Below are 27663 nucleotides of genomic sequence, written 5' to 3' on the forward strand. Positions count from 1 at the left end.
AAGCCTATAGGGAAGCATGTTAAAAATGGTTTTTGAAGCAAAAAGTGGCACTGAGTGCTCATTTGCATGTCATTTCCCAGAATCCCTTGCTGCAGTGGAAGTGCTGTATGCTGGGTGATAATGGTGAAAGGTGGGGTTGAGGACCTGCCTAAGACATGCAGATGAGCATACAGTTGTATTTGCATATATATATATGTATATAGTAATGCCTTGCTGTCTCTTGTCCCCTCTTCCCCACCTTACTATCTCCTACATCATGTCATGCTCCTCTTTGCACTCTCACTTCCCCTCTCTTTGCACTCCTTGCCTTTCTGTGCTCCTCTCTGTGCACACTACACTCCCTCCTCTCCTACTTATCTCATCTGTCTCCTCCTCTCCTTGATGTCACTGCATTTCCTCCTCCAACTCTCCTTGCTGTCTCTGTTTCCACCTACTGAGCTTGCATCTCACATCCCCTCTCTCTGCACTCCCTCCTGCCTAATGTGCAAACTGCTCTCCATTCCCTCCTCATCCCTCTGTGTCCTCCTTGCTGTCTCTCTCTGTCTCTTCCTCTCCTTGCTGTCTCTGTCTCCTGCTCTCCTTACTGCATCTGTCTCCTCCTTGCTGTCTCTTTCTATCTCCTCTTCCCTCCATGTTGTCTCTCCTCCCCTCCCTCATGTCCTGCTCCCCTTTGCACTCTCTCCTACCCTCTATGCACTCCCTGCCTGTCTCTGCTCCTCTCGATGCACACCAGACTCCCTCCTCTCCTATTTATCTCATCTGTTTCCTCCTCTCCTTGCTGTCTCTGTTTTCTCTTCCAACTGACCTTGCTGTCTTTCCTCCCCCATGTGCACACTGCTCTGCGCTGTCTCTCTGTCTCCTCCCCCCTCCATCATTCCCTGCTCCTCTTTGTACTCTCTCCTCCCATCTCTTTGCGCTCCCTGCTTTACTGTGTCTGATCCTCTCTGCATACTACACTCACTCCTCTCCTACTCCTCATCTGTCTCCTCCTCTCCTTGCTGTCTCCACTGCCATCTGAGATCTGAGCCGAAAGACTGTTCATGGTCCCAAGGTTCAACAAAGTATCCAGCTGCTCCTCCTTCTCGTACCGTGCACCCCAAAACTGGAACAGTCTACTGGGTACTCTCACAGCCGCCACCAGTCTACGTTCTTTCAAAACTAAGGCTGTCTCACATTTTTATCTGGTCTGCAACTGTTACATAAGCATATAATATATATTACCTTTAACTGTGCATGCAATGTCTTGTATATAATGTATAACCCTGTTCACTTAATGTAACTATGTATTTGTAACCATGTATTTGTCATCATAACTCTGTGCCCAGGACATACCTGAAAACGAGAGGTAACTCTCAATGTATTACTTCCTGGTAAAACATTTTATAAATAAATAATGGCCTGTGTCGAGTGTTAGCAGTAGAGTGACGGAGGAAAGGACATATCGTTGCCGTGTTACAGAGGAAAAATTGACAGGTTAGGTAACATTGTGCATGCAAGAGCAGAATGTGAGGGAGGAGTCCAATGTGATAAACGTGCTTGTCATACTGGATGTATGATAGTCCTGCCAGCAGTAATGTAGAAGAGGGCAATAGGGCCAGGCTTGGAAGGAAGTATGAGGAACTCCATGGCTTCGACATGTTAGGTTTTGGTTGGGCCACCCAGGATGATACAGAGTAGAGACAATCAGAGAGAGAGTGGGGGGGGAAAGTAAATTTGTGTGCTATTTAAAGCCAAAAGATGTGATAATGTATATATACATATATGTATTTAAAATTATTCTTTAAAAAAAAAAAACCAGGAAACATTGCAGGTGGTGCATTATTTATCTGCAGTTTTATTCCAAGACTGCAAGTGGGTTTTAATGCTGTGTGTGGCACAGAGCCAAATCCTGCTGCAAACATGGAATATTTAAGCACTGCAGTCCTTGTCACTGCCACAGACAGTCATCGCAGTCAGGCCAGCAATACCCACACCTCTTTCTCTACAATAAGACCACCAGCATGGCTCTGCTGTATGACAGAGCTCTGCATGCATTTTGTGAGAGAAAACTGATTACAAGGTCCTTAAATATAACTCACAGCTACGGCTATTACTTTGTTATGGCTATTACTTGCTCAAATTAACACACCTGTAGCTTGTAGGTTTTGGTTACTAATCTTCCCTGCCTGACATGTAAGTCCTGGTACCAGCGCAGGCAGTGTTAGGCCTAATCCAGGGTTTTCCCCCAGCAGTGAGCAGCTCCCTTGAGTGACAAGGGGGGAGGCGGGCTGGGGCCTGTGCTCTGCTCAATCCTGGGCTCAAGCTTTGGATCCTCCCCCTTGGTACTTAAGGGGCTGCACTCCCTAAATGTAGTAGTTGCCTCTCCCATGAGAGAGACTGGTCTCACAGAAGAGGTGTGCAGGGCTCTGTCACCTCCTATCCCCTCCCTTAGGGGAGTGGGGGTGAGTACCATACCCCTTACTCCATCAGGGAGTAGAGGACGAGTTAGGACCGACCTCTGGGGCCCATGCCTGGGGGTTGGATTCCAGGGACCATCCTAAAGCTGGAGACCAGAGTTACTGTATTCAGTTGCAGACTGCCTGCTGTATTCAGTATGGAGAAGAATAAAGCTATTCCTGTTATAAATATACTCCTGCCTGAGTTTGCAGTCTGTCAGGGGGAGTATGAGGGAGTTCTTCCGCAGGGACTGCCTCCAGCTCTCCTGGAGCCTGCGGAAGATGGAGGCGCTGACTAAAGAATGACGGGGAACCAGATATCACCCCTAAAGCCTGTCCTGTTTCCCCAACAACATCAGCGGGATCTAAGATCTTCTGTGAGCAACAGGTATGTAGCAGCACACATACCTGGGAGCCGGGGAATCTCCCAGAGGGTGGGGGAAACCCCGCTACACACCTTTCCTAAAATCTAAAAATAAATGAAAGCACTCACCCAAGTATTCCCTTCATTGTCCAGTCTCCTAACTAAGCATTTCTAGTTGAGATCAAGAACCCTCTTTGTAACACCCAAAGGCAACACAAACAAATGGTGGTTCTATTTAAGGCGCGCCACAAATGTTACTCTGCATGGTTTTATTCGAGGATAAGTTAGTAACAGATGATGTTACATCATTGATTATGCAATAAGGATAAGAATAATAAAGTCAAAGTAAAAAAGGAAGTCTAATATACAGTATATCGGGCGCTATGTACTCAAAGGGCAAATTCTGTCGCAAAGTCGTTATATTGGTGCAACTCGCACTCAAATATACCTGCGCCGGGCAGCGCCTGTGTATTAATGTACATTTTCACATATGTCTGCGAGGAGGGGTTTTAGGGCGGAGTTACATTTGCATATTGACGCAGGTCTATGTGTTAAAGAAAATTTGCGTTACTTTTCTTGATGGGTTTCAGCGTTGGTTTTCTCTGTCCCCTTAAATGTTTGCGCCAAATATTAGTGCACCGTGCGTGAAATGTTAAAGCAGTAGAAAAACACTTATACGGTAAATATGTCGTGTTATAAACAGAAAAAAATGCAAAATGTTGTCGAAACTCCGTCAACACATACATAGAGCCCATACTGTGCAGACACATTGCTGCCTAGCTGCCTACTGAAGAAATGTTTTTTTCAGTTATTGTTTTTCGTTATAAGTACAGTAAGCTCAGTGACCTTATGGATTTTAGTGGCAGATTCGGTGGGCTCAGATTTACCGAGCAGCAGTAATTGTGGTGAAAAGTGATGGCCAAACGTGTGGTCATTTTTGAGCATCACCACTTTCTATTTCCAGAGCTATTTTTGTACAAAATACTGAGACCAACATGTTGCACAGTGGGAATTCTGCTCCTTAAAGCTGCAGTTCAAGCTGTCGTTTTAAAAAAACGACATTCATTCAGTATGTGCATCAATACAATCTATACACTGACAAGTGATTAGCCAAGTTGCTGATCGATCTGTTCTCCTGTAATGGATCGCTGAAGATTCGCTCAGGGTTCACTAAATGCATCTTGGGTAATCTTCTGCTGCACTGACCGACAAAGTTCTGTGAGGAAGATCATGTGACCAAGCATGCACTAGATTCAATTGGTTCACTGTTAGGGAGGGCAGGGCTCAAAAAGGTGAAGCTGTTTCAGAAGGGGAAGGGAATGTGACTTTGTATATGGTTGCTATAGGAACAAAAATGTCTGGTACAGTATATTAGAATACATTAAAATGTAATTTTTTTTAATGCTACAAGTATTTCTTTTAGTACAGAACTGATTTATTAAAACACACACACACACACACACACACACACACACACACACACACACACACACACACACACACACACACACACACACACACACACACACACACACACACACACACACACACACACACGTAGGATATTGCTTGAACTACAGCTTTAATAAATAACTTTCAAATGTCTAATTTGCTCTTTGAACACAAGGAAAACATTTCAGTATGATGAAAATGTTACAGAGCATAAAATTGTAATGATGGCAAAGAAAATGCTCATCTAATGAAAATAAATGCAGAATCATGTTAAGCGTGGTCACTTCCACTTGTCTTTCGGTTCTAAACATTTGCAGAGTTTTGGTTCTTAGCGTTTTTCAGGGTTTTGTTTTGGATTGTTACCAATGATGTTAAAAACGAAAAATACGCAGGAAGTCGCTACAATAGTAACGGTTTTCTACCCAATGCTACTTGTTGCACTATATGGGCATCCACGAGGATGTCTTCTCCGTTCCCGTAGAGGCATCCAGTCCTGTGTTTTATTTTATTCTCTATGCATTTAGAATATGGAACACTATCTTTCTTAATAAATAAGCAGTTTTGACCCCTTCATTCTCGGGAAGGTCAGCAACACTAAGCATTGTGAAATGTAATGTAGAATATGAATCCAAGTGTGTCTAAAATGTAGACTCTAAATCAAAAAGAATCCCTTTGCTGCCAAAGGTGCCAACAATATGTCCCCTCTTGTGTAAACCAGAAACATTACTGCTGTAGCTGATGTTTCAGTGTCATTTGAGATCTTCATCAGGGCTTTAAGATGCTATGCTTAATTTAACTACAATTACTTGCATACCCCCCCCCAAACAGTATTGAAGAAGTGTTGGTGATGCCCACGGCTGATGAACCTGCAGTATATAGTATAGGGAGCTCTCTGGAAGCACACTCATTTCTAAGAACAACGTGAGGCTGTCTAAGGCCGAGTCCATAGAAGGACAGGCCGTGCTGAGGCGTGCGGACGCTCAGCGCTGAGCCCCTGCATCCTCAATGAGGATGCCTTGAGAGGGGGCTCGCGCGAGCGTCCGCAGGCGTGCTCAGGCTTTGGAGTTTTCAGCTGAGCGCCAAGCTGTTTTTCAGCGCGCTGTCGGCTGAAAACCTCCAATAAGAGCAGGGCTGCGTCAACGTCACGGCGCCGTGACGTCAGTGCGTCGCGGGCGATTGGCCCAGCGACGTCACTGCCCCGACTCCCTCAGTCTCCCCCCGCCTCTGATCGCGCACGCTGGCTCGCCTGTATGTGCATGGAATCGCACAGCTTCTGCAGGCGAGCCTCAGCGTCAGCGCGGTGCAGCACGGCTCCCCCCCTCTATGGCCCGGGCCTAAGAGTCGAGCAGCTTTCTCAGGCTCATATGGGGTAAACCTAGTTTGTGCTGCTTGATGATGGTATTTGGTGAAATTGAGCAGCCCTGGGACATCAGTGCAACTCCACTGACCACCACTTACAGAAGCAAAAAGCAGGAGGGGCTCGGCAACCCATGGTAACATTCAGGCTGTGGCCCAGGACCTCCCACAACCAACTCTCCACCTCCAGAGAAGTGGCAATAAAAATGACATTAATGTTTGATTGCCTTCAATCCCAATAGGTATTTTTGCTATATATACCAGAATTATGTGAATGCTGATTTGAATATTGTGTGTGGAATCCCTCCCACAATCCCCTCCTTATTTCTGTACCCCAACCCCTCGCCCCCTTTATAAATCCTGCAATAAAATACAAGTTTAAAAAAAATGAAACGCTGCAGCTGCTTAAATATTCATACATTTATCAACCGGAGTATAAGTTCAATGATCTCCATCACCTGAGGAGTCACTAGCCTGTACTTCTCTAAATGGTTTGCTGTGCCTGACATTGATCTGTGCAGGACCAGTAAGCTCCACAGGCTGACGATGAGTCCGTTTAATTGCCTGCTAGAGGGTGTACGTAATATATTGCTTTGCTGGAGCTTCAAGCTCTGAAGGTTTTAGCCAATATATTTAGTGTTATGGCTGATTTCTTGGTTGGGAGGTGTATTTCTACTTCTTTCTGACACCACTTTGATATTTCAGTAACAGTAGAGCCTGCAATGCACTGAATTCAATGTAACAATAGCAGGCATTCTGAGTGTTCAGTACAGTGGTAATTATATTGTGAAGTTCTAAGGAACCCCAACCCTCTCTAATAGCGCATGTGAGATCAAATGCATTGTAAGTAACCCCAACACTCACTAATAGTGTGTCTTAGATCAGATGCATTGTAAGGAACCCCAACACTCATTAATATTGTGTCTGAGATCAGATGCATTGTAAGGAACCCCAACCCTCTCTAATAGCGTGTCTGAAATCAGATGCATTGTAAGGAACCCCAACCCTCTCTAATAGTGCGTCTGAGATCAGATGCATTGTAAGCAACCCCAAACCTCTCTAATAGCGCGTCTGAGATCAGATTCAGTGTAAGGAACCCCAACCCTCTCTAATAGTGCGTCTGAGATCAGATTCAGTGTAAGCAACCCCAACCCTCTCTAATAGCGTGTCTGAGATCAGATTCAGTGTAAGCAACCCCAACCCTCTCTAATAGCGTGTCTGAAATCAGATGCATTGTAAGGAACCCCAACCCTCTCTAATAGCGCGTCTGAGGTCAGATTCATTGTAAGCAACCCCAAACCCTCTCTAATAGCGCGTCTGGGATCAGATACATTGTAAGGAGCCCCAACCCTCGCTAATAGCGCGTCTGAGATCAGATGCATTATAAATTCTTCTGTATTTGGTACAATTCTCAAATCATCTGAAAATAGCAGGGAACCTTTTAGGGATGTCCAGGGAACCCTGGTTGAAAAACACTGGCTTAGTAGAAAGGCCCGAGATGATTTGCTCTATCTGTACTATTCTGTATTCACACCCTGCATTGTCAGACAATGCTGTAAAGGAAGCAGTGGGGTCAATCAGTTTTCTGCTGATCATAACTATGGGGCCTATTCATTAAACTACAAGTTGCGCCAAAAATTGAATGCGATGTGAGGCAATACAATTTTTTTTTTCTAAAATTAAAAGACTGGGCATAATGATTTTATATATCTCTATGTATCATTTTATTTGAAAACCTTGAAAACCGCAATCTCTCTCCCAACTATGAGCTTATATATTTAATGCAATTATTGTATCATATTTAACTGTATTCTAATAATTATTTTGTGAAGCATTATATCCTTTGTCCTCTCTCTCTCTCCCTCTGTGTGTATATATATATATATATATATGTGTGTGTGTGTATATATATATATGTGAACTTTGAAACTCCACCATTACATGAACCGTGCTAGCCGAGAAGAGCAGCTACCGGCACCCCCTACGGAGGTCTGTATCTCCGAAAACAGGGAGTACCCAGAGCTGAAATTAATGGGGTTCAGCTCCGGAGACCCCCTGCTTCAATCCTGTGTAAAAAAATAATAATAATAATAATAATAATAATGGATTGCCGCTTTAACTTCAATGGGGATATTTGTCTGAAAACGGCCACTTCTAAATATATAGAATAATGCCCCTAATCCCTACTAAATTATACAAACTACAGCAGCTCATTCACACGCAATTCATTTTACTTGATTTCCTTGCTTAACATCAGGGAAATAATGTGACGGTACCTAGAACAGGAATGGACATAATTTTTTCGGCGGTTACGCGTGTCCTCTAAGCTTATTATATGCCTAAACAACGGCCACAATACATCCCCTTAGCATAAGCGTCACGTTATCGTAGCATAAAAGGCTTTTCAGGGGAAGCGAGAGAGAGACAGAGAACACAATTCCTGTTACACTATATACCAGGGGAGGCCAACTCCAGTCCTCAAGGGCCACCAACAGGTCAGGTTTTAAGGATATCGCTGCTTAAGCAAAGGTGGCTCAATCACTTCAGTCATTGACTGAGCCACCTGTGCTGAAGCAGGGATATCCTTAAAAGCTGACCTGTTGGTCTTGAAGACTTGAGCACTGCTGGCATGGCGTAGGCCTCGGGCATGGTCAGCGCTTAGGCACGCTGCTGCTCGGCACTGAGCCCCTGCAGCCGCAATGAGAGCGGCTTTAGCAGGGGCTCGCGCACGCTTCCGCACGCCTGCGGAAGCGTGTGTCTTACCAAATCTTTCGTTTCTGTGCTTGCCGGAGCGCAGGGTCGGGAGGGCGAACCAGCTCCGTGACGTCACTGGCCCGCCCCCAGACACGCCCACGGACGGCGCGCGCTCTAAAGCCAGGGAAAGCGGTGCCTCAGCGCGCCTCCGCACGGCTTCAGTCTCTATGGACTAAGCCGTAAATAATATAAACTAAAGCCCTTACAGGTGAACGGTAAACTAGTGTAAGGTTCAGTGATTTCTTTTAGCCACAAGGTGGCAGCAGAATTCTGTGGAAGCCATAAAGATTAGTGGAACAAGAAAATATACAATGCAATACAATTACAATAATGAAAACGGGTTGATTTGGTAGAGCACAGAAGTCCTTAGCAATACACAATTCAGCTTATTACTTCTGCTGGCTGAAAGAGCAGGTTAGCACAGACACAAAGAAACTGATGGCAGCTTGTGGCACGCCTAGTTTTCCATTCCCCCTTCATACTTTAAAGGCTTTATATACTATCTGAACCTCTGTGCAGGTTTCCTGTGTGCTTATTCCAGCATCATTTCACTTACTTGGCTGTGTTGGCCTTTACCCCCACAGGGTAACATTGGTGAAAAAGAAACGAATTGATTTCAAGATGTATTGTTCCATGATAAATCAGAAATCCCCCAAAGTGATTTCCAGGAGTTTTGAATGTGAAGATTGTGATACAACAGAAAACACATTAAAAGTCTCCAGGGCCAAGGGCAAAACTTTTTACTTCTATTGCCATTAGCCAGCGATAATGGCTATCACACATTAGATAATGGCTATCACACATTAGAACTACCCAAAAGTTTACACAGGCTAAGCACACAGAATACCATATCACAGTGTGCATGCGGCTGCCCACTGATGTGATATTCTGTATGAAGCTGTAATCATTATTCACCTACACTAATTTGTTATGCATTTTGCTTGTGCAAAGCTGGCAGTCTGAGGAACAGCATTTTTGATCTTGAATTAATGTCACTTTTTTTTTAAACTAGTCAAACATGCATAATTTGTTTGTTGAGATGCATGTAAATATGAAACAGAATCCCTCTTACTGACCTTGGCCTCAGGGTCACTGTTGATGCTGGAAGAGTCGTCTTCGTCGGAATGAGGGCCATTTCTGAGAAGGAGAAGGTTATGCACAGTTTTACGCTGACGCTTGGGACAATAAAACTAAAACATATATCATATACGCATGAAAAATTGCTAACAGCATTACTGGACTCTACTGGTATTTGGTTGGTCGAGCATGATCCGAAGGGGTGTGATTTGGGGGAGTTTGCTCTTTAAGTAGATTATTTTAATCCTGGGAACCTAAAAGAAACAGAAAATGTCCGGATTGCTTTTTTAACCCCTTCACTGCCGGAGTCAACGCATTGCAGTGGATTGGTTAAAAGGGTTATTGGAACCTCGCTTTTATGAAAGGAAAAGGATTCCTGGACGTGAGGAAGTTAAATCCTTTTGACAGAAAAGCCATGAAAACAAAAAGACCCCTGACTAATGTATAAAAGTTGCAAATCAAAATCTCAGTTATAAATGATAAAATAGAAAATGTGTGTGCATATAAAATGCTAATAAAACTGCATTTCTCCAATTAACGGAACACTCTAAAGAGCTGGTTTTACCATTCAGTGGTTAGACGGGAATCCACAAGAACAGACTGAAACAGAGAATGCCCTGCACAGAGCACAAGCTGTGTGACTAAGGGGGCCCGAGAACCTCACTGAATGGTCAATATTACCGGCCGAAATTGGTATTTAGCACTGAAAGAACCTTGCCTTAGCTTTAATGAGGCGTAGCGTAATGTTGCTCCTTCAAACTCCTTTAGACTGGGATCTGGGTTCACTGAGGCTGCGTGCAGGTCCTAAAGATAAACAAATCTCCGATTACGACATGGCGGTTATGTAGTGCACAGTATGAACGGAGCAAAAGACAATCGGCCATATTTACTAAGTGGCGCTACACCATAAGATATCTTCTGGTGCCGGAAGACATCTGATGGCACATTAACCTGAAGAGCCATAAGGTGTCTTTTGGCACAAGGTGCCTTGGAATAGCAATGCTTAGTAAATATGGGCCAAAATGTTTTCCCTCCCTGCAAAGAAGCATAGAGAGGAATTTGGTTAAAAGAAAAAAGCATGCACTTTATGCCTGTGTGTTCATCTATTCATATGGATCAAGCATGTCATTCTAATTGAATAATTGACCAAGTTGGGTTACAAAGTCAGAGAGGTCAGAAGAAAAAAAAAAAAAAAAGACTATGGTCATTGGCCAGAGAGATTGCCCCCTGTGGTACCCTCGTTCTTTTTTCGCCTGGTCTATGGATGATAACTGTGAAGATAACCCAGCCAGTGCCATGCACACACACATAAGGGAGACACCATGAAATGTTCTGACCAGAATACTTGCCTTCCAAATGTCAACATTAATCTTTCCCCCATTCAGAACAGCAAAATCACTCCATGGCTGTTTCTAGATATACAATTATTCACAGGGGAGGGAGGACATTGATAAAAAAAAAGAAAACAAAAACACAAGACAATGTTGTTAGCATATATTACACAGGATGAGTTAAGGATCAACAACGCCTTAAATTCTTGGGTGCAACCACTCAATGCCAACACTGACCGAATCTCCCATTAACCTCTTTGCTGCCAGAAGGCCAATGCAGAGCAGGGCGTTACTAGCTCTTTGGCACCAAAGTGGTTCATTTTTCAAATTTTCTTAGTGGATAAAAGCCCTGGCATTTAAAAAAAAAGCAGAAAGGGCACACTTTGTACTGCTTTTACACATCGGCTCTAAATCCTAATGGCTGCCATAGGTGTAAAATTGTTCGTAAGGTTTTTAAATGTAAGTGAGAATGGCATATGTCCACAGATGTGGCTGGTTTTAGTATGGGGGAGGGCGATTTGGAAGCGGAGTGGATGAAGTTTGCAGCCATTCTCCATGAGAAATAGAAAGGCCAGCTCAGATTTCTAAACCTCTCATTTAAAACTTGCACTGGCGGAAGCTGTCCGGAGCAAAATTAGCACCGTCTGTAAAGTTACACTCTGAATGGCTCTCTAGCATATTACTGGGAAATTGCCAGTTCAGTTTTTGAAATATTTGTTTTCCATCAATTCCTATACTGCGGGAAAAATGGTACAATGCATACAATATTCTATTCACAATGGCTGCCATCTGTAATCAGATGCATAAATAATATTTAGCAATAAAACATTTTTTTATACACATATATATATATATATATATATATATATATATATATATATATATATATTTACATATTGTGATACCAGCACTGGCATCTAGGTGCTGGAAAGAGTTAATCCTCCCTGGAGTTGTCAAGAACACCTGAAATCTAATTAATCAGCGTTGGCTGAACTCCTGAAAAACAAGGAAGCAGCAAGGCACTGAGAGACAGTTTTTCCCCAGAGAAGGGGGAAGACAGAGGAGCTCCCCAGCTACCAGGAGCTGGTTAAAGAAGCTTGCAGAGAGTGAGAGACACTGCTGAGAGAGCCATGCTGAAGCAGTGACGTCTGGTTGCAGAGGACCTTAAAAGACTAAAGATAAGGCAAGCGCTTTGTTATTATCTGCAGAGACTTTGTATGGAATGTACATGTTTTGCGGCTGACAACCGGCTTAGCTGGCGGCCCTGATAGTAAGGGCCTGAGAAGTCAGTTAGTTCCCTGAATAGGAATAGGATTTTATTTTATTTGGTTTTCTTAAAGGGACGGTGAGCCTATTTGTATTATTTATCCCTGTAAATAAACCCCAAGTATAGAGAAATACAGCGTTTCCTGCCTCATTTGGAATAAAAGAGACTGCAATGTGTTGTCGGCATCACAATATATAGTTAGTTAAGTTATGGTGGGTAAAAAAAGTGACAAAAACCCTCCACAGCAAAGCATATAGCAAATGGAAATATTACTGTATGCTCATTTGCATGTCTTGGACAGGTTTGCAACCCCGCCTTTCACCATTATCACCCAGCACACAGCACTTCCACTGCAGCAAGGGATTCTGGGAAATGACATGCAAATGAGCACACAGTGCCACGTTTTGCTTCAAAACCATTCAACATGGTTTACTGGCTATGCATCTTAACCCTGGCTGTGCTCAAAGCTGTGACCATGCAGCAAGCTTAAGCCTATAGGGGAACCATGTTGAATGGTTTTGAAGCAAAAGGTGGCACTGTGTGCTCATTTGCATGTCATTTCCCAGAATCCCTTGCTGCAGTGAAAGTGCTGTGTGCTGGGTGATAATGGTGAAAGGCGGGGTTGCAGACCTGTCTGACATGCAAATGAGCATACAGTAATATATATATATATATATATAATGTTGGGTTTAGTTAGCAAGGCCACTGTATAAAATCTAATGACTCCCCTGTTTTGAAAGCAAGATCATGCTTATTACTGGCAATTTGAACTAACATTCAAGAAGTTACCATGGTGTATAGGTTACAGTGGTTTTAGTGGTTGCACTTACAGTATGCCTGGGCTACAACCTTTAGCACAGAAGAGTATATTGTACATGACTTATTCTAAAATAGAATGGAGCCCAAGCAATGGAAAGGGACGTAGATTGGGGAGAGCGCACGGCACTATTACAAGGCACAGTACTTACCAAAAACAAATGACAGGAGATGGAAAAGTTAGTATGGACTTAAAAAACAGACAATGAATCTGTGCATTTAGTCGTGGCTTTGAAAGCAAGCAAAATGAATCTGTGCAGGAGCACTGATTATAATCGTAATCCTGCTGTGGATACAAGAGCTGTGAAAAACATGAACATATCCAATATGCAGTTTGTGTTATTGGAATCAATTTGGAGCACTGGTGCCCTTCCAGCAATCAGCTGATGGTGGATGGGAGATCATAAGCGCCTGCATGTTTTCAGTAGGGATTAAGGGGAAATGTGTTTATGTCTCTAGGAAGGTGGACATTTAGATAAAAAAGGTCAGAAGAGAAATGTAACCATCTAAGGCTGGGGTGGGCAACCCCAGTCATCAAGAACCACCAAGAGGTCAGGTTTTCAGGATATCCCTGCTTCAGCACATGTGGCTCAATCAGTGGCTCAGGCCTGTAGCAGGGATGTCCTGAAAACCGGACTTCGTGGCGGCCCTTGAAGACTGGAGTTGCCCACTCTGAATCTAACGTCTCATCTTAGCAAAGGCGGGGGGAAAAAAACACTTCAAGGGTCTGCCCACATATCTAACACATGTTCCTCAAGAACCTCTGGGGATACAGCTGTGGTGCTGGAAAACACTGAGTCACTGCGCCTGGAACATTCAATTGTAAACTCCTCAGACTAAGACTATATAGCACCATATAAGAATATCAATTAGGATTGATTCCGAATCTTTGTTGATTTATACATGGACCTAAACATTGTGTGGACTATGGGGAGACTCATTAACATCCAATACCGGTTATTTTAGCGCCATCTAGTGTTAGCTGTCAGTCAAGTCAATGGCAGTTCCCGCAGGATCACGTTGCATTAACCCCTATCGGAGGTTTAGTGAAGCCTGGCATATGTATCATGAGAATTTGGGTGTTGAAATCATGATAGAAGAAACATTTTCTATTGTGTGTCTTTTAGCCTCTATATCTCAATGCATTATTGCCCTGTTTGTTCCAGCCTGAGATTTCAGGAGTGTCAATAGGTCTAGTTAAGCAACAAACACATTGGAAAAAGATGCATCGAAATGCTGCATCTTTTCTCATTATTTTGTATGTCTTTAGTATCAATAAACTCTGATAGGTCTAGGTGGAGGGGTGTAACAATTTGAATCAAACGTAAGCAACTTCATTACAGATGCTGCTGAAAAAGGAAATATGAAAGAAAAAATGGATCTATGCTAAGAAATGATTTTCTTTCTACTGATACAATGACTTCCTTCCGACCCTCACTGCACAAAAGTGCTTGTTCCCAAAGAACAAGAGATACGATTTTCCCTTTCCATCCCAACTTAACCAGATCCTGATCACAGCCCCTGGCTGCCAGGAGCCTCTGTATATCATTCTGCGTGGAACCCAAACGCCAAAACTCTCCATTATGTGAAAAACTTTCTAAAACCAGGGGTTCTGCCAGGGAACATGTCCCTCAGCATCCAGGTGATTCGTTCATAACCTGGTTCAGTGGGGAACAAAAAATAAATAAAATCAGATTGCTTCTTCAAGTAATTCACAGGCACCGGGTGTCTCTTAAACGTGTTGGTTTGCAGGCAACATCCTCGCTCGGTTTCTCCCTGGTAATCACAGGATTAATTGAAAACTGACAAGAGAAGCATCACTAGAGGATGTCAGCTCAGAGCACAAGAAATATGTTCCAGCTCCCAGTAGAGATAGGCCCCTTTCAGCAATTGGATAGCTGACATTCCTCAAACATTCACGCCTTGTAATGTGCACTCCAGTTATCTGTCAGTGGCTGGTGACGTGATTGTGTTTTACTTTGTAAGTGCCTGAAGGGGTGAGATTCCAGTAGCTAAGCCTGGGAGTGCTTTGTATTAACATGGAAATCTAAGTCACAATGACCTCTAGTCAGGGGCGTAGCTATAGCCGGGGCAAAGCCCGGGGGCCCAATCTCCCCTCCCCCCTGTCAGCGGCACTTTGCGGCCCTGACATGCAGTAGGAAGCACAGAGGGAAATTCCTTCCTCTGCAGGTGGATGGGCCCAGGTCAGGGGGCGGGGCCCTGACATGCAGTAGGAAGCACAGAGGGAAATACCTTCCTCTGCAGGTGGGCGGGGCCTGGGTAAGGGGGCGGGGCCTTGACATGCAGTAGGAAGCACAGAGGGAAATACCTTCCTCTGCAGGTGGGCGGGGCCTGGGTAAGGGGGCGGGGCCTTGACATGCAGTAGGAAGCACAGAGGGAAATTCCTTCCTCTGCAGGTGGGCTGGGTCAGGGGGCGGGGCCCTGACATGCAGTAGGAAGCACAGAGGGAAATTCCTTCCTCTGCAGGTGGGCGGGGCCTGGTCAGGGGGCGGGGCCCTGACATGCAGTAGGAAGCACAGAGGGAAATCCCTTCCTCTGCAGGTGGGCGGGGCCTGGGTCAGGGGGCGGGGCCCTGACATGCAGTAGGAAGCACAGAGGGAAATACCTTCCTCTGCAGGTGGGCGGGCCCAGGTCAGGGGGCGGGGCCCTGACATGCAGTAGGAAGCACAGAGGGAAATCCCTTCCTCTGCAGGTGGGCGGGGCCTGGGTCAGGGGGCGGGGCCCTGACATGCAGTAGGAAGCACAGAGGGAAATTCCTTCCTCTGCAGGTGGGCGGGGCCTGGTCAGGGGGCGGGGCCCTGACATGCAGTAGGAAGCACAGAGGGAAATACCTTCCTCTGCAGGTGGGCGGGGCCTGGTCAGGGGGCGGGGCCCTGACATGCAGTAGGAAGCACAGAGGGAAATACCTTCCTCTGCAGGTGGGCGGGGCCTGGGTCAGGGGGCGGGGCCCTGACATGCAGTAGGAAGCACAGAGGGAAATCCCTTCCTCTGCAGGTGGGCGGGGCCTGGGTCAGGGGGCTGGGCCCTGACATGCAGTAGGAAGCACAAAGGGAAATCCCTTCCTCTGCAGGTGGGCGGGGCCTGGGTCAGGGGGCGGGGCCCTGACATGCAGTAGGAAGCACAGAGGGAAATACCTTCCTCTGCAGGTGGATGGGCCCAGGTCAGGGGGCGGGGCCCTGACATGCAGTAGGAAGCACAGAGGGAAATACCTTCCTCTGCAGGTGGATGGGCCCAGGTCAGGGGGCGGGGCCCTGACATGCAGTAGGAAGCACAGAGGGAAATACCTTCCTCTGCAGGTGGGCGGGGTCAGGGGGCGGGGCCCTGACATGCAGTAGGAAGCACAGAGGGAAATTCCTTCCTCTGCAGGTGGATGGGCCCAGGTCAGGGGGCGGGGCCCTGACATGCAGTAGGAAGCACAGAGGGAAATACCTTCCTCTGCAGAGCCTTCAGAGGTGGGTGGGGCCTAGTTCAGGGGCGGGGCCTCAAGTAGTGCAGCGTGGGGCTGGAGCTGCAGCCTGAGAGACAGGCTGTGAAAGGTGAGTGAGGGGAAGGGTTAAATCACAGGGGTAAAAACAGACATGAAAAGGAAAGGATACAGGAAGTAAGAGAGAAAATGAAGTACAAGAGAAAAATATATAAGAGGGAAAAGAAAGACATGAGAGAGAGAGCAGAGATGCAAAGAGAGAGAGATATGAGGGGGCCCTGAATTTTTTTGCCTGGGGGCCCGCACATGTCTAGCTACGCCACTGTCTCTAGTGTGTACTAACTAAGGGGGTCAAATAACTGAATGCCCTCTATGAATTGTTTGGCGACACATTTTTATATTTATACGGCTGGCATAAGCTTATAGGGCTCCATGTTAAAGAGGCAATCCAAGGCGGTGGCTTTTTTTGCAATATATATATAGTTTAAGCAGGGTTCTCTGGAGCTGAACACAATTAATCTCAGCTCTGGGGACCCCCTACTTCCGGAGATACCTGTGAATTAGGTGCCGGTAGCAGCTGTGCTTGGCTACCAGGGTTCACAATATGTCCGCTGTTCAGATATTCCTCGGCCTGTGGGCCAATAGGAAGCTGTGACGTCATCGGTGCGGCTTCCTTTTGGCCCATGTGACGTGGGAGCTTCAAACCTGAAAGCACTGCTTGCTGAGCCGGAGCAGCTACCGGCACCTACTTCGGAGGGAAACATCTCTGGAAATAGGGGGTCCCCGAAGCTGAAATTAGTGGGGTTCATCTCTGGAGACCCCCTGCTTCAATTCTATATTTGTAAAAAAATAATAATTTGACGGCTAGTACTGCTCATTTAAAGTGGATACGAATCAAATAGTGATACTGTGTGTGCTCATTTCCATGTCATTTCCCAGAATCCCTGGCTGCAGTGGAAGCACTGTATGCTAGGAGATAATGGGGAAAGGCCGGGTTACAGATCTGTCTGAGACGTGAATATGCTCACAAGTGATAGTTTTATTTGCTGTATTTTAAGGTTAATGGGACTTAGATGTACATCCACATTTTACCTTTTTATATTTACTTTCAACCTCGTAATCCATTAACAGCATTTATTTTCCTTTACCTGTAAACCCTTAATAACAGTTACTACAGTATATTAAATACATTTAAAAAGTGACTATGAAGCAATAATCCAGGGGTCCCATTGCTACTTATTTTCTGAAACGCTTAATGTATTAAGACTGTAAAATTAGTAAAGTGACACTACAAAGAGAAGGAAATTGATGACCAAAGATGTTTTGGTAATTAAATAATACACTAAATAATTTACAGGAAAACATAAAATGCTGAAGTTCCTCTTGGGAACTGGATTTAGAAGATCTACCGTATCTACCAATTGATGTGTGGTGGGGAGAGGAACTGCTAAAGATAGTTTAATATACATTAGCAAAAGGGTATTTAGCAAATAGCGATATTCCTTTCCTGTCTGACTCTTGCCCTTAGCTACTCTAAATGCTGTCCTAACATCCTCTACCCCCCCAAAAAAAACCTTCCCTCTACCAATGCAAACAGGAACCAGAGCAGTGGTGCTCAATGTTGGCGGTTATGATGAAGACCGGGGAAATATCCTGAAGACAGCCCTTGTATGTGTGAGCCACAGAAAATGCCTTTTGTGTTTTAGCTTTACAGTATTTTTTATATATGTTTATGGATGATATCTATATAGCTATACTGCACTTGGTGATTCTAGCCCAGGTGACTTAACAGGACCTCTCTGTGACCTCTATTTAATCTGCTGGGAAGCTGCTTTTCTATGTCAGGGAGAAGTCTGCACCTCATTCACTCGTACTGAGCTCAGAGCCTCCCCTGACAAAGAGAAGCGGGATGTTAACATATTGAATAAGCAGAGAAGGTTGGGTAGCCGTTTTGGTCCTTTCTTCTGTGTAGTAACAAAGGAGAGGGAGGGAGTAGGTGCTATGACACCTTTTATTGGATCAACAAGTAGTTGAAATGTTACAAGCTTTCAAACCTCTCAGGGTCCTTCATCGGGTATGTTCGGGTATGAGAGGTTCAAAAGCTTGTAACACATTGACTACTTGTTGGTCCAATAAAAGGTACCATACCACCTAGTCCCTCACCCTCCTGTGTTACATACTGAATAAGAACCTTGGTTTTAAAATATGGAGGTAAAACAGTGCAAGGCCCGCCTGAAAAGTCCCCTTTCCAAGAAACCATTTCCATAGCTTTGTAAAATCACCCTGTTTTCCCAATGTTGCTTATTTTTTGCATTATGCAGTTGTTACTAATTGTATTCCTTGTACAGTATAACATCTCAGTAAGGCACTGAGCACTCTGATTAGCTCTACATTAATACAAATTGAAACAATGATTACAGTCAAGTGTTGATCAAATGCAGTTGCAGCAAGAGAACTGGCGTGTGCAGGTCTACATTACATTACATTGCGGTGTCATTTGCTAACAGTAGTGGTGTACCGAGTACCAGGTACCCGGCACATTTCCAGCTACCCGGACCCGGCAACTGAGAAGTGGGCTCAGCGCCGGGTAATGTCAGAGTACCTGAAAATCGAATGACTTACCTTTCAGCCGGCGTGGGACAGCAGGATTCTATAGTGGAGGTGCGGAGGTCGGGTGCGGAGGTCGGGAGCAGCAGAGGTGCGGCGGACAGGAGCGGAGGTGTGGCGGCGGACGGGAGCGGAGGAGGAGCGGGCGGGTGCGGCGGAGGTCGGGAGCGGAGGAGGAGCGGGCGGGAGCGGAGGTCTGGAGCAGCGGAGGTCGGTAGTGGAGGTGCGGCGGATGAGAGCGGAGGAGGAGCAGGCGGGAGCGGAGGTGCGGCGGAGGTGGGGGGGAGCGGGAGCGGAGGTGCGGCAGAGGTGGGGGGGAGCGGAAGAGGAGCGGAGGTGGGGCGGGCGTGTGGTGATCTGTGAACTGCAGGCATTAAGGAAACAAGCCGCGCGGTAAGGGATTCCTGCTGTCCCCAGTCGGCCGGAGGACACTGTCGCCAGGTGTGTCAAACCGGCTATCCAGGTACCCGGCCGGGTAGAACCATTGATTTTGGCCGGGTACCCGTTACCCCCTCCCCCCCCCTTTTTTTTTTTTTTTAAATCGCTACCAGGTACAACACTAGCTAACAGTAAACAGAGGATATAGACCAGGAGTGGGAAACTCCAGTCCTCAAGGGCCACCAACTGGTCAGGTTTTCAGGATATCCCAGCTTCAGCACAGGTGGCTCAAAGATTGAGCCACCTATGCTGAAGCAGGGATATGCATAAAAGCTGGCTTGTTGGAGGCCCTTGAGGACTGAGTTTTAGACCCCTGCTTTGGATGGCCCTTATTTACAGCTGGGGTTTATAGGAATGATGACTGCAGGCTCTGCTGTAAAATGATGCACTGAGAAAAGCAGAACCAGGTTTTCTAATGACAGTATATTTCAAGCCTAGAAGAAAAAGCCCAGTCAATGACATATCTGTCCTGCAGACATTTGAAGAGCTCTACCCTTGAGCTAATGGGTGTAGCCTTTTCATAATTGGACTTAACTATGTCTATCAGGTATTTCTACTGCCTTCTAAAATATGCTTCATATTCGTGTTTACAGAAAACCGGGCAGATTACAGACAGCATAAGCCATTTCTAAAATGTCTAAATTATACCAAGCAACAGGGAGCTAATGGCTTTTATTAAAAGAATATTTAAACACATACAGTACATTAGGCAGAAATGGTACTTTAATTGGGTAACTGACATTATTATAAAATGTGGCATTTATGAAGCCACCAAAGGGTTGACCTTAAGAAGGCACCTTGTGGTGCCTAGAAAGTGCGCATGTTTTAACGTTTCAAGCTGCATGGCCTGTACAGTGACTTACGGCTTTTGCACGGCGTAGTAAATATGGGCCTTGGTGTCTGACATGCTATTTTTTTTTCTAGATCTTTCCCACCTGTGTCTGCCATTCATTTATGGAAACTGTGGGGTTTTATTTCCTTGTTTTTTAAGGAACATTATTTGATGAAAATATATTGATTATTTCAGCCTCAGCAAGTGAATTACTGCGAGATAAAGGATAAACAAAGCAGAAGACTGTGAGATAAGCCTGAAGCGTCATGCACGGTCCTGCCATTAAGCCATTAAGTGTTTATCACACGGGGATAGTACCAGCTAATATTAATGTGATGACTTTCCTATTAAAGCCATGTACATTAGTATGAATTGCTGCAATGTCTAATTATTTTTTGTGTACAGTGAAATAATTGTATCCAGACCACGCAGGGTGTCTACTTTGTACTGATCCCTTTGAAATTAGTGATTTAGCCCGTTAATCACCATAAAATGAGCAGTCGCGGTTCGATGCGTATCTAAATATTTATTACTTTTTTTTTTTTCGTGCATGACAGCGGATAACATCAATCTGCTTTTATTTTAAATATATAATTTGATGCCTCAAAGCAAATAAAATATTCATGACTCCAAAATTTGCATGTCTGTTTCATACAATAATAATGTATTGGTCGCTGTGCTAAAATATTCACGCTCAGGAGGGTTTAATGTTTATTTCATGTCCTATCATTTCCCTGGCTTTACACAGACAACTTTGGCTGTCTGAAGAAAAAGGCTAGTATGAAAGATAGATGCACAATGACAAAAAGGCCTAGCCAGAGACAGAACGAGTCCATATTTCATGCACCTTGTTTGCACACTGGAGATTCCAAACATCCCTGCAGACTGCCTGTCGCATCACATCAGTCCAAATGAGTGTGAAATTAAAATGTACTGTATGTATGTGTGTTTTTAAAAGGGACTTTTCCTGTGTATGACCTCGTTGATATCTGGTGATATAAAGGTTTGACATTTGTGTCGCTGATTTTTAGCGTCACCTATTTTTAACCCTTTTAGTGTCCCGAGCCGGCGATGACGTGACCGCTTCGGTGATATCGCCTCCGCTGGAGTCATCCCCCCTTCTGCCCGACGTCAGTGCAGATCGTGTCCTGAGCTCGATAGGAGCACAGGATGCTATCTCCCCCACAAGTGTTTTTTTTTAGCCTCCACACCATGGGGTTCCAAAACCCTTGGGCACTGAAAGGGATTGCACTTTTCAATTGAAGCAATTTTTGCAGGAAGGGGGGAGAGAGGGAGTTCTTCAGAGCTGAAGAATGCTATTTGCAGCTCTGGGGACTCCCCATGTCCGAGATACTTCCTGCTTTTGAAGGAAATTGAAATGGCCGTCCGATAGGAAGCTGCAACAACACTGGCCAGAGATTTGGCAGCCATTTCTTTTCCCCTGGAGGGAGATTTAAACCTAGTAACTTCAACCGTACGAATCTCGGGAACAGGGGAGGGGGAGGAGTCTCCAGAGCTGAAAATAGTGCGATTTATCTCCGGGAAACCGACGGTTCCTATCCTGTAAAAATAACGGGGGGTAAAAGTGCATTAAGAAGGGGGAATGATGCTTTAAGGTCCAATTTCTTTTTGCAGAAACTCCCTATCTCACGGATTTGTATCCTTGGTGGGTGACAGCTCTGTAGAAGTTTAATGGCTAGCAAAGTAGAGAGTGATGCAGCGCACCGCGATCCAAATGAGGAACAGGTCTGGCCAAAAATATCCAATCTTTATTGAAGTGTCATAAAATCAAGGGATGCAACCCTTCTACGCGTTTCGTGCATAGCACTTTATCAAGAAGTGCTTCTACACGATATACAGAGCGTTTATGTAGCAATGGCCGCCAAGTCTCGCGATATCTGTGACGTCACGTTTGTGTCATAACCAATCAGAACTCACTAGTCTCGCGCATGCGCATCGCGGCTCTGAACGGGGGAGTAACCAGCCCCACACAATCTCTCCACCACTGCAAGGAAACGCCCATAGGGGAGTGCCACACAGGGAAGGATGATGACAGGGGAAACTGTATCCGCCCCCATCCCAGCTCTACGTGCCTGCTGCTGCTATGAGACAGCACCACAATCTTGTGATGGGATCTTAACTATGTGTGGCTATAGAAATTGTTAGTGTCATACCATCACATCACATGTTACACCCACATGTAGTGGAGAGAATAATGGCTGCCTGCAACTTTGTGCTCAACACAACAATTGTGAGCTATGATACAAGTAAACGTGCCGAAGATTGCAATATGTATGCTTTAAATGATAGGTTTGACTGAACCAAGGAGTCTCTGGACCGGTGGCTAGTCCGGCCCTGCCCTCTGCAGGAAGGGTTTTTGCTTGCTGATAATTTATTTCTGCATATGAAAACCCTCCATGTAAAGCAGCAAAACATGTAAAATCTTATGTTTTAAAAAAAAAAAAAAAATCAGTTCTGTAGTATTAGATCATTGTGATTTTTTTTTTTTTAATTCAACTCTTAATGTCATTTTTAATGAGTTTTTAAGCATCCTTTGATTTCTATAGCCAGTTTTAACCCACCTCCCTAGCAGTGCAAAGCAGATCTTTATAACACTTTCCTGTTTGGGATAATTTGTTGCCAATGTTCCCAGCAGTTTGAGCTGCAAACTGTAACAATAGATAATGTTACTTTAGTAAAATAAGGATACATTGTAGCTGATGAGTTACACTGATTGAAGGATTAATTGAAACTGAAAGCGTCTATTTCATTAGGCACACAATCAGGATTTTGACAGATTTATAACAGGAGCACCAAAGGATTGTCAATTTAGGTAAGAATGTAGAATTATACACTGTCTCATGCTTAACATATGAAAATAATGTGATAAAAGAGGGGGATGTAGTATTGCTGCTTTAAAGAAGTGTACAGTAAGAGAACAGTAATATCTATTTTTTTTTCATGCCTAAATAAAATAAAGCTGAACCCGATGATTAAATATGCTTTAAAGTTAAAAAAAAAAAAAAAAAAGCAAAGCTGATCTGACAGGAAAAAAAAGACACAATAGTCAATATTTATTGGATTTCATGGATCTATGTTTAGTTTTTTTCTTCTTTCTTTTTTTTTTTTCTTGGTATTAAAAAAAAAATCAAATAAAATGGTCAAACTTTTTGAATAAACACCACTAACTTTTGCAAAAAGCTAGAAGTTCAAAAAAGTTGAAACAACTTTTGAGAGCAAAAAAAATAATCAGATTTTTGTTTTTTTAATCCAACATCAAAACCAGTCGAGTTCTGGACGAATCAAAATGTGTTTAATCAGCAGGTCCTAATACACACATGTAATCGCAGAAGTTATCGAGAGATATCTTCCCAAAGGAGAGAGGTGGAGATAACTTGTGCTGCAGCAATAAGCTTGGGAAGTGTATGTATATATTTCTTAGTGCACTTTTGTTTTTTGTAGCTCACACAATCCACTGCATACGCCCAGATCTACAAACGGTGCTAAGCTTTAGCACGCCTCGGCTCCCATTCATATGAATCAGGATAAAGGCGCTAAAGCTTAGCACCATTCTGTGAATCTGGATCTATGTGCATCTACATTTTAACCCCTTAGGCACCACATACATGTCACACATCCCATGCTATTGACTATCATTGTTTTGTATCCTCTTTTCTCTACGTAGTGGAGGAAATACAAAGGACAGTATCACATTGGTAGCGTAGGAATCTGCTGAAAGGGGCGACCTTAATGTGGTAGCAGCTTAACATTTTTTGGCCAAAAGATTAAACTAAATGGCCCTTACAGTACTTATGAGAAGAACATTTTTTTTTAAATGAACTAAATAATGTGTCACACCGGATGTGCGTTGGGGCGTCTTTGTTTACTGCTACATATTTGTGGTCAATTTCCCCGTAGCTCGCCAGTTTGCACTATTAAATATAGAAATATATAATACTATGGGTCTGGGTTTTTAGCTTGCAAAGATTGTCTAGAAACGCCTCCCATAACTTATTCTATGGCTCCATATACAGATGTAGCAGCCATTAATGTACTGGCTATCAGTATCCCGCAGTAATGCGTGAAATCACACAATTAGGTCGCAAAATTGCCCAGTTTTGCAACTTGCATCTACATGGAATAGAAAATCGCACAATAACGTATGAAAGCATGCGTCAGCGGTAACGCGTTATCATGCCATAGCGAAAGTAGTAACTGCTACTTCTGTAAATACTTCCCATAGCATTAGCTGACAAGAGCAGCTCAAAGCAGATGCTAAATACATTGATATTAATAGAGGTATGCTCAAAATAACACTTTGATGGAGTTATTCATTAAACTGTGCTAGTGCCAATGATGGTGCTATGGTATGGACATTCCCATTGATGTGAATGGGAGTTTCTGCACATTAGTGCCCCGATCGTAGTTTCATGAATCACCCCTGTGAGTTAGTCACAAGAAAAGCCAGCCTGGAGCTTGATTCTTGGCCCACTAAATGTAAAAAAGCATAAATATTTAGGAGAAGAAAAACGATTACGAGGTAACAGGACCTTCTAACAACAATGTTTGCCCTTTTCCTGTCATAACCCTCTTAAAGTGGACAAAAAAAGCCGTAGAGCCAGATGGGTTAAGTGGCCATGAGAACTGCTACTGTAGAATTTGTCCATATAACTCTCAACACTACAAAACCCTCATACTCAATGACTTTACTGCAAGAGGTGCATGAAAGACATTGCTCTACAGCAAAAGAGGACTTCAACCAAAGCGGCCAAGCAGATGGCTCTTTGGCTTCAAGGGGCCGATTATGTTGGCTTCCAATAAGTAATTACTGTTACAGTGCACAGGGAGCCTATCGTAATCTACAGTCACATATGAATAACTCTGCTTTACAAGGACTGGCTTTATGAAAGTCATATTGGATTTTTCGTACAATCCTAGTACTCTTTTTTTTTTTTAATTATTATTATTATTTTAATTACATACAGTAATTTGATTTAAAAAAATAGGATTCCCCTTTTCGATATTTTATTAATTTCTGATCCTGTAAAATAAAATAAACATGGCCCAACTAGACTCTTACAGAGGCTGAACTTGCCTGAATATGCCATGTTACTGCCACCACTTCTACTTCCCACCTGTGAATGAAATAAACTACTCTATTAAAAAATTATTGAACCATGCCAAGTGGTGTCCCCGACCCAAAGAAGTCCGATTGCTGATTGGCATCTTATACGATTCAAGGTGGCCGGCAACTTTGGAGACCTGATAAAGGAAGACCACATTGGAACTCATGGTGTCCTCCATTACCAAAATATGTAGAGAACAAAATCGCAGGTAGTAGTGATTGCATCTACAGACGTAGCAAGACTTAACATCTCTGGTGCCTCGGCCGTGGTGGTTGCGGCACCAAAGGACTAATGCTGTGGGGGGTCCCATTCAGAAGCATGGACCCCCACCGCAGCGCGTTGGAAGCAGACACTGTCCCTAGCACCGCATTTCACCTCATTCTCTGGAGTAGGAGATGAACTGGCAGAGCTGAGCGATCCCTTCCGTGACCCCGGGAGATCCACTGGTGCGGACACAGGACGCTCCCACTGGGTTGCTCCAGTTGGTATGTGCCAGTAGTAGATCCCAGCAATATCATTGATTTTTTTCCAGCCTGGTGGTAGGTCCGGGTCTGTCTGAAATGAGTGGTCGCTCCATATATCTGCTGGAAAATGGGAAGAAAAAGAAAACTCGCATAAAGCTACGATCTGGGATTTTACAAGCATACCATTTACTTAGCATACCCCAATATCCCTACCTCCAAGTACCAATGACTTAACTCATCAAGGAAACAATGCAAAGGCCCATATATTTTACCTCTTTTTTGGGGCCTGCGATACAATGCGTTGCAATCCGTATCCTTTCAAAGCAGCTGAACATGTGGCTTTATTTTTAATAGAGAGACATAACATAAAACACAGACAAAGCTCAGTTTTTAGCACATCTAGTGAGACTCATACACGGTACAGTGCCTAAATATATATGGATAAATATCTAATAAGTAAATGGTCTTTTAGTTTGAAATTTTTGGCCAAAATTGTTGTAAGCCCCTGAGCCAACGCCAAGGCAGACCACATATCAGGGGTCCCTAACGCTAATATAAATTCTTAATAACCTGTTTAATAACAGGAAGAATGATTTATAGTAAATCTGTCAATATTAGCTGCAAAGTTCTGTCTGACTGAAGCTTTTATTAACCTGTACATTACCAGGAAAAGCACTCTGTATTAGAGATGTCACAGCCAAACTGCAAGCAGGCAAGTTCCCCTGAGTGGAAGATGCTATGGAGTGAGCCCATAACCATTTAAATGTGGGAGGGGGTGAGCTTAAATTAAGTAGGAGGTTGCCAACCTCCAATCAGCCATGACTAGCTGGACAAGAATTGTAAAACATACTGGACACCTAACAAGCTCCTATTAAACCCCCAAAATACCCACAACATATATATAAGCATATGAGTGTCAGAGGAGTGCTACTGAGCATGGCAATATGCATTAAAACCAGAGACATAACATAAAACACAGACAAAGCTCAGTTTTTAGCACATCTAGTGAGACTCATACACGGTACAGTGCCTAAATATATATGGATAAATATCTAATAAGTAAATGGTCTTTTAGTTTGAAATTTTTGGCCAAAATTGTTGTAAGCCCCTGAGCCAACGCCAAGGCAGACCACATATCAGGGGTCCCTAACGCTAATATAAATTCTTTATAACCTGTTTAATAACAGGAAGAATGATTTATAGTAAATCTGTCAATATTAGATGCAAAGTTCTGTCTGACTGAAGCTTTTATTAACCTGTACATTACCAGGAAAAGCACTCTGTATTAGAGATGTCACAGCCAAACTGCAAGCAGGCAAGTTCCCCTGAGTGGAAGATGCTATGGAGTGAGCCCATAACCATTTAAATGTGGGAGGGGGTGAGCTTAAATTAAGTAGGAGGTTGCCACCCTCCAATCAGCCATGACTAGCTGGACAAGAATTGTAAAACATACTGGACACCTAACAAGCTCCTATTAAACCCCGTTGGCTCAGGGGCTTACAACAATTTTGGCCAAAAATGTCAAACTAAAAGACCATTTACTTATTAGATATTTATCCATATATATTTAGGCACTGTACCGTGTATGAGTCTCACTAGATGTGCTAAAAACTGAGCTTTGTCTGTGTTTTATGTTATGTCTCTGGTTTTAATGCATATTGCCATGCTCAGTAGCACTCCTCTGACACTCATATGCTTATATATATGTTGTGGGTATTTTGGGGGTTTAATAGGAGCTTGTTAGGTGTCCAGTATGTTTTATTTTTAATAGGTTTGAACCGGGTTCATTTAAACTCTATGCTCCCCGAAATCCCTTCGTAGGGAGTGCTGGTAGCAGCTCCACTGGGTTAAATTCCCAATCACACGGACCAATAGGAAGCCACACTGGATGATGTCACG

General features: G+C 44.0%; 1 protein-coding gene across 1 annotated transcript; it reads right to left on the reverse strand.

Annotated features, from left to right (window-relative positions):
- Positions 1-9353: 9353 nt before the first annotated feature.
- On the reverse strand, positions 9354-25968 carry LOC142481526 (amyloid beta precursor protein binding family B member 2-like). The gene is made up of 4 exons (XM_075582923.1): positions 25676-25968; positions 10788-10850; positions 10157-10242; positions 9354-9498 (listed from the first exon to the last, which is right to left on the reverse strand). Exons 1-4 carry the CDS (start codon positions 25943-25945, stop codon positions 9354-9356), a joined length of 564 nt encoding a protein of 187 aa, XP_075439038.1. The 5' UTR covers positions 25946-25968.
- Between the last annotated feature and the right edge of the window lie 1695 nt (positions 25969-27663).

Source organism: Ascaphus truei, unplaced genomic scaffold (assembly GCF_040206685.1).
Source record: "Ascaphus truei isolate aAscTru1 unplaced genomic scaffold, aAscTru1.hap1 HAP1_SCAFFOLD_2771, whole genome shotgun sequence".
NCBI classification, from domain to species: domain Eukaryota; kingdom Metazoa; phylum Chordata; class Amphibia; order Anura; family Ascaphidae; genus Ascaphus; species Ascaphus truei.

What these genes read in the sequence shown, in the direction of transcription:
- LOC142481526 (XM_075582923.1), bottom strand. Translation starts at nt 25,945, where the DNA reads ATGCTTGTAAAATCCCAGATCGTAGCTTTATGCGAGTTTTCTTTTTCT. An exon ending in CTCCTACTCCAGAGAATGAG is followed by an intron (nt 10,851 to 25,675) that starts GTGAAATGCGGT and finishes TTGTATATCTAG; the next exon opens with AAACAGCCATGGAGTGATTT. An exon ending in TTAATGTTGACATTTGGAAG is followed by an intron (nt 10,243 to 10,787) that starts GCAAGTATTCTG and finishes GTTTATCTTTAG; the next exon opens with GACCTGCACGCAGCCTCAGT.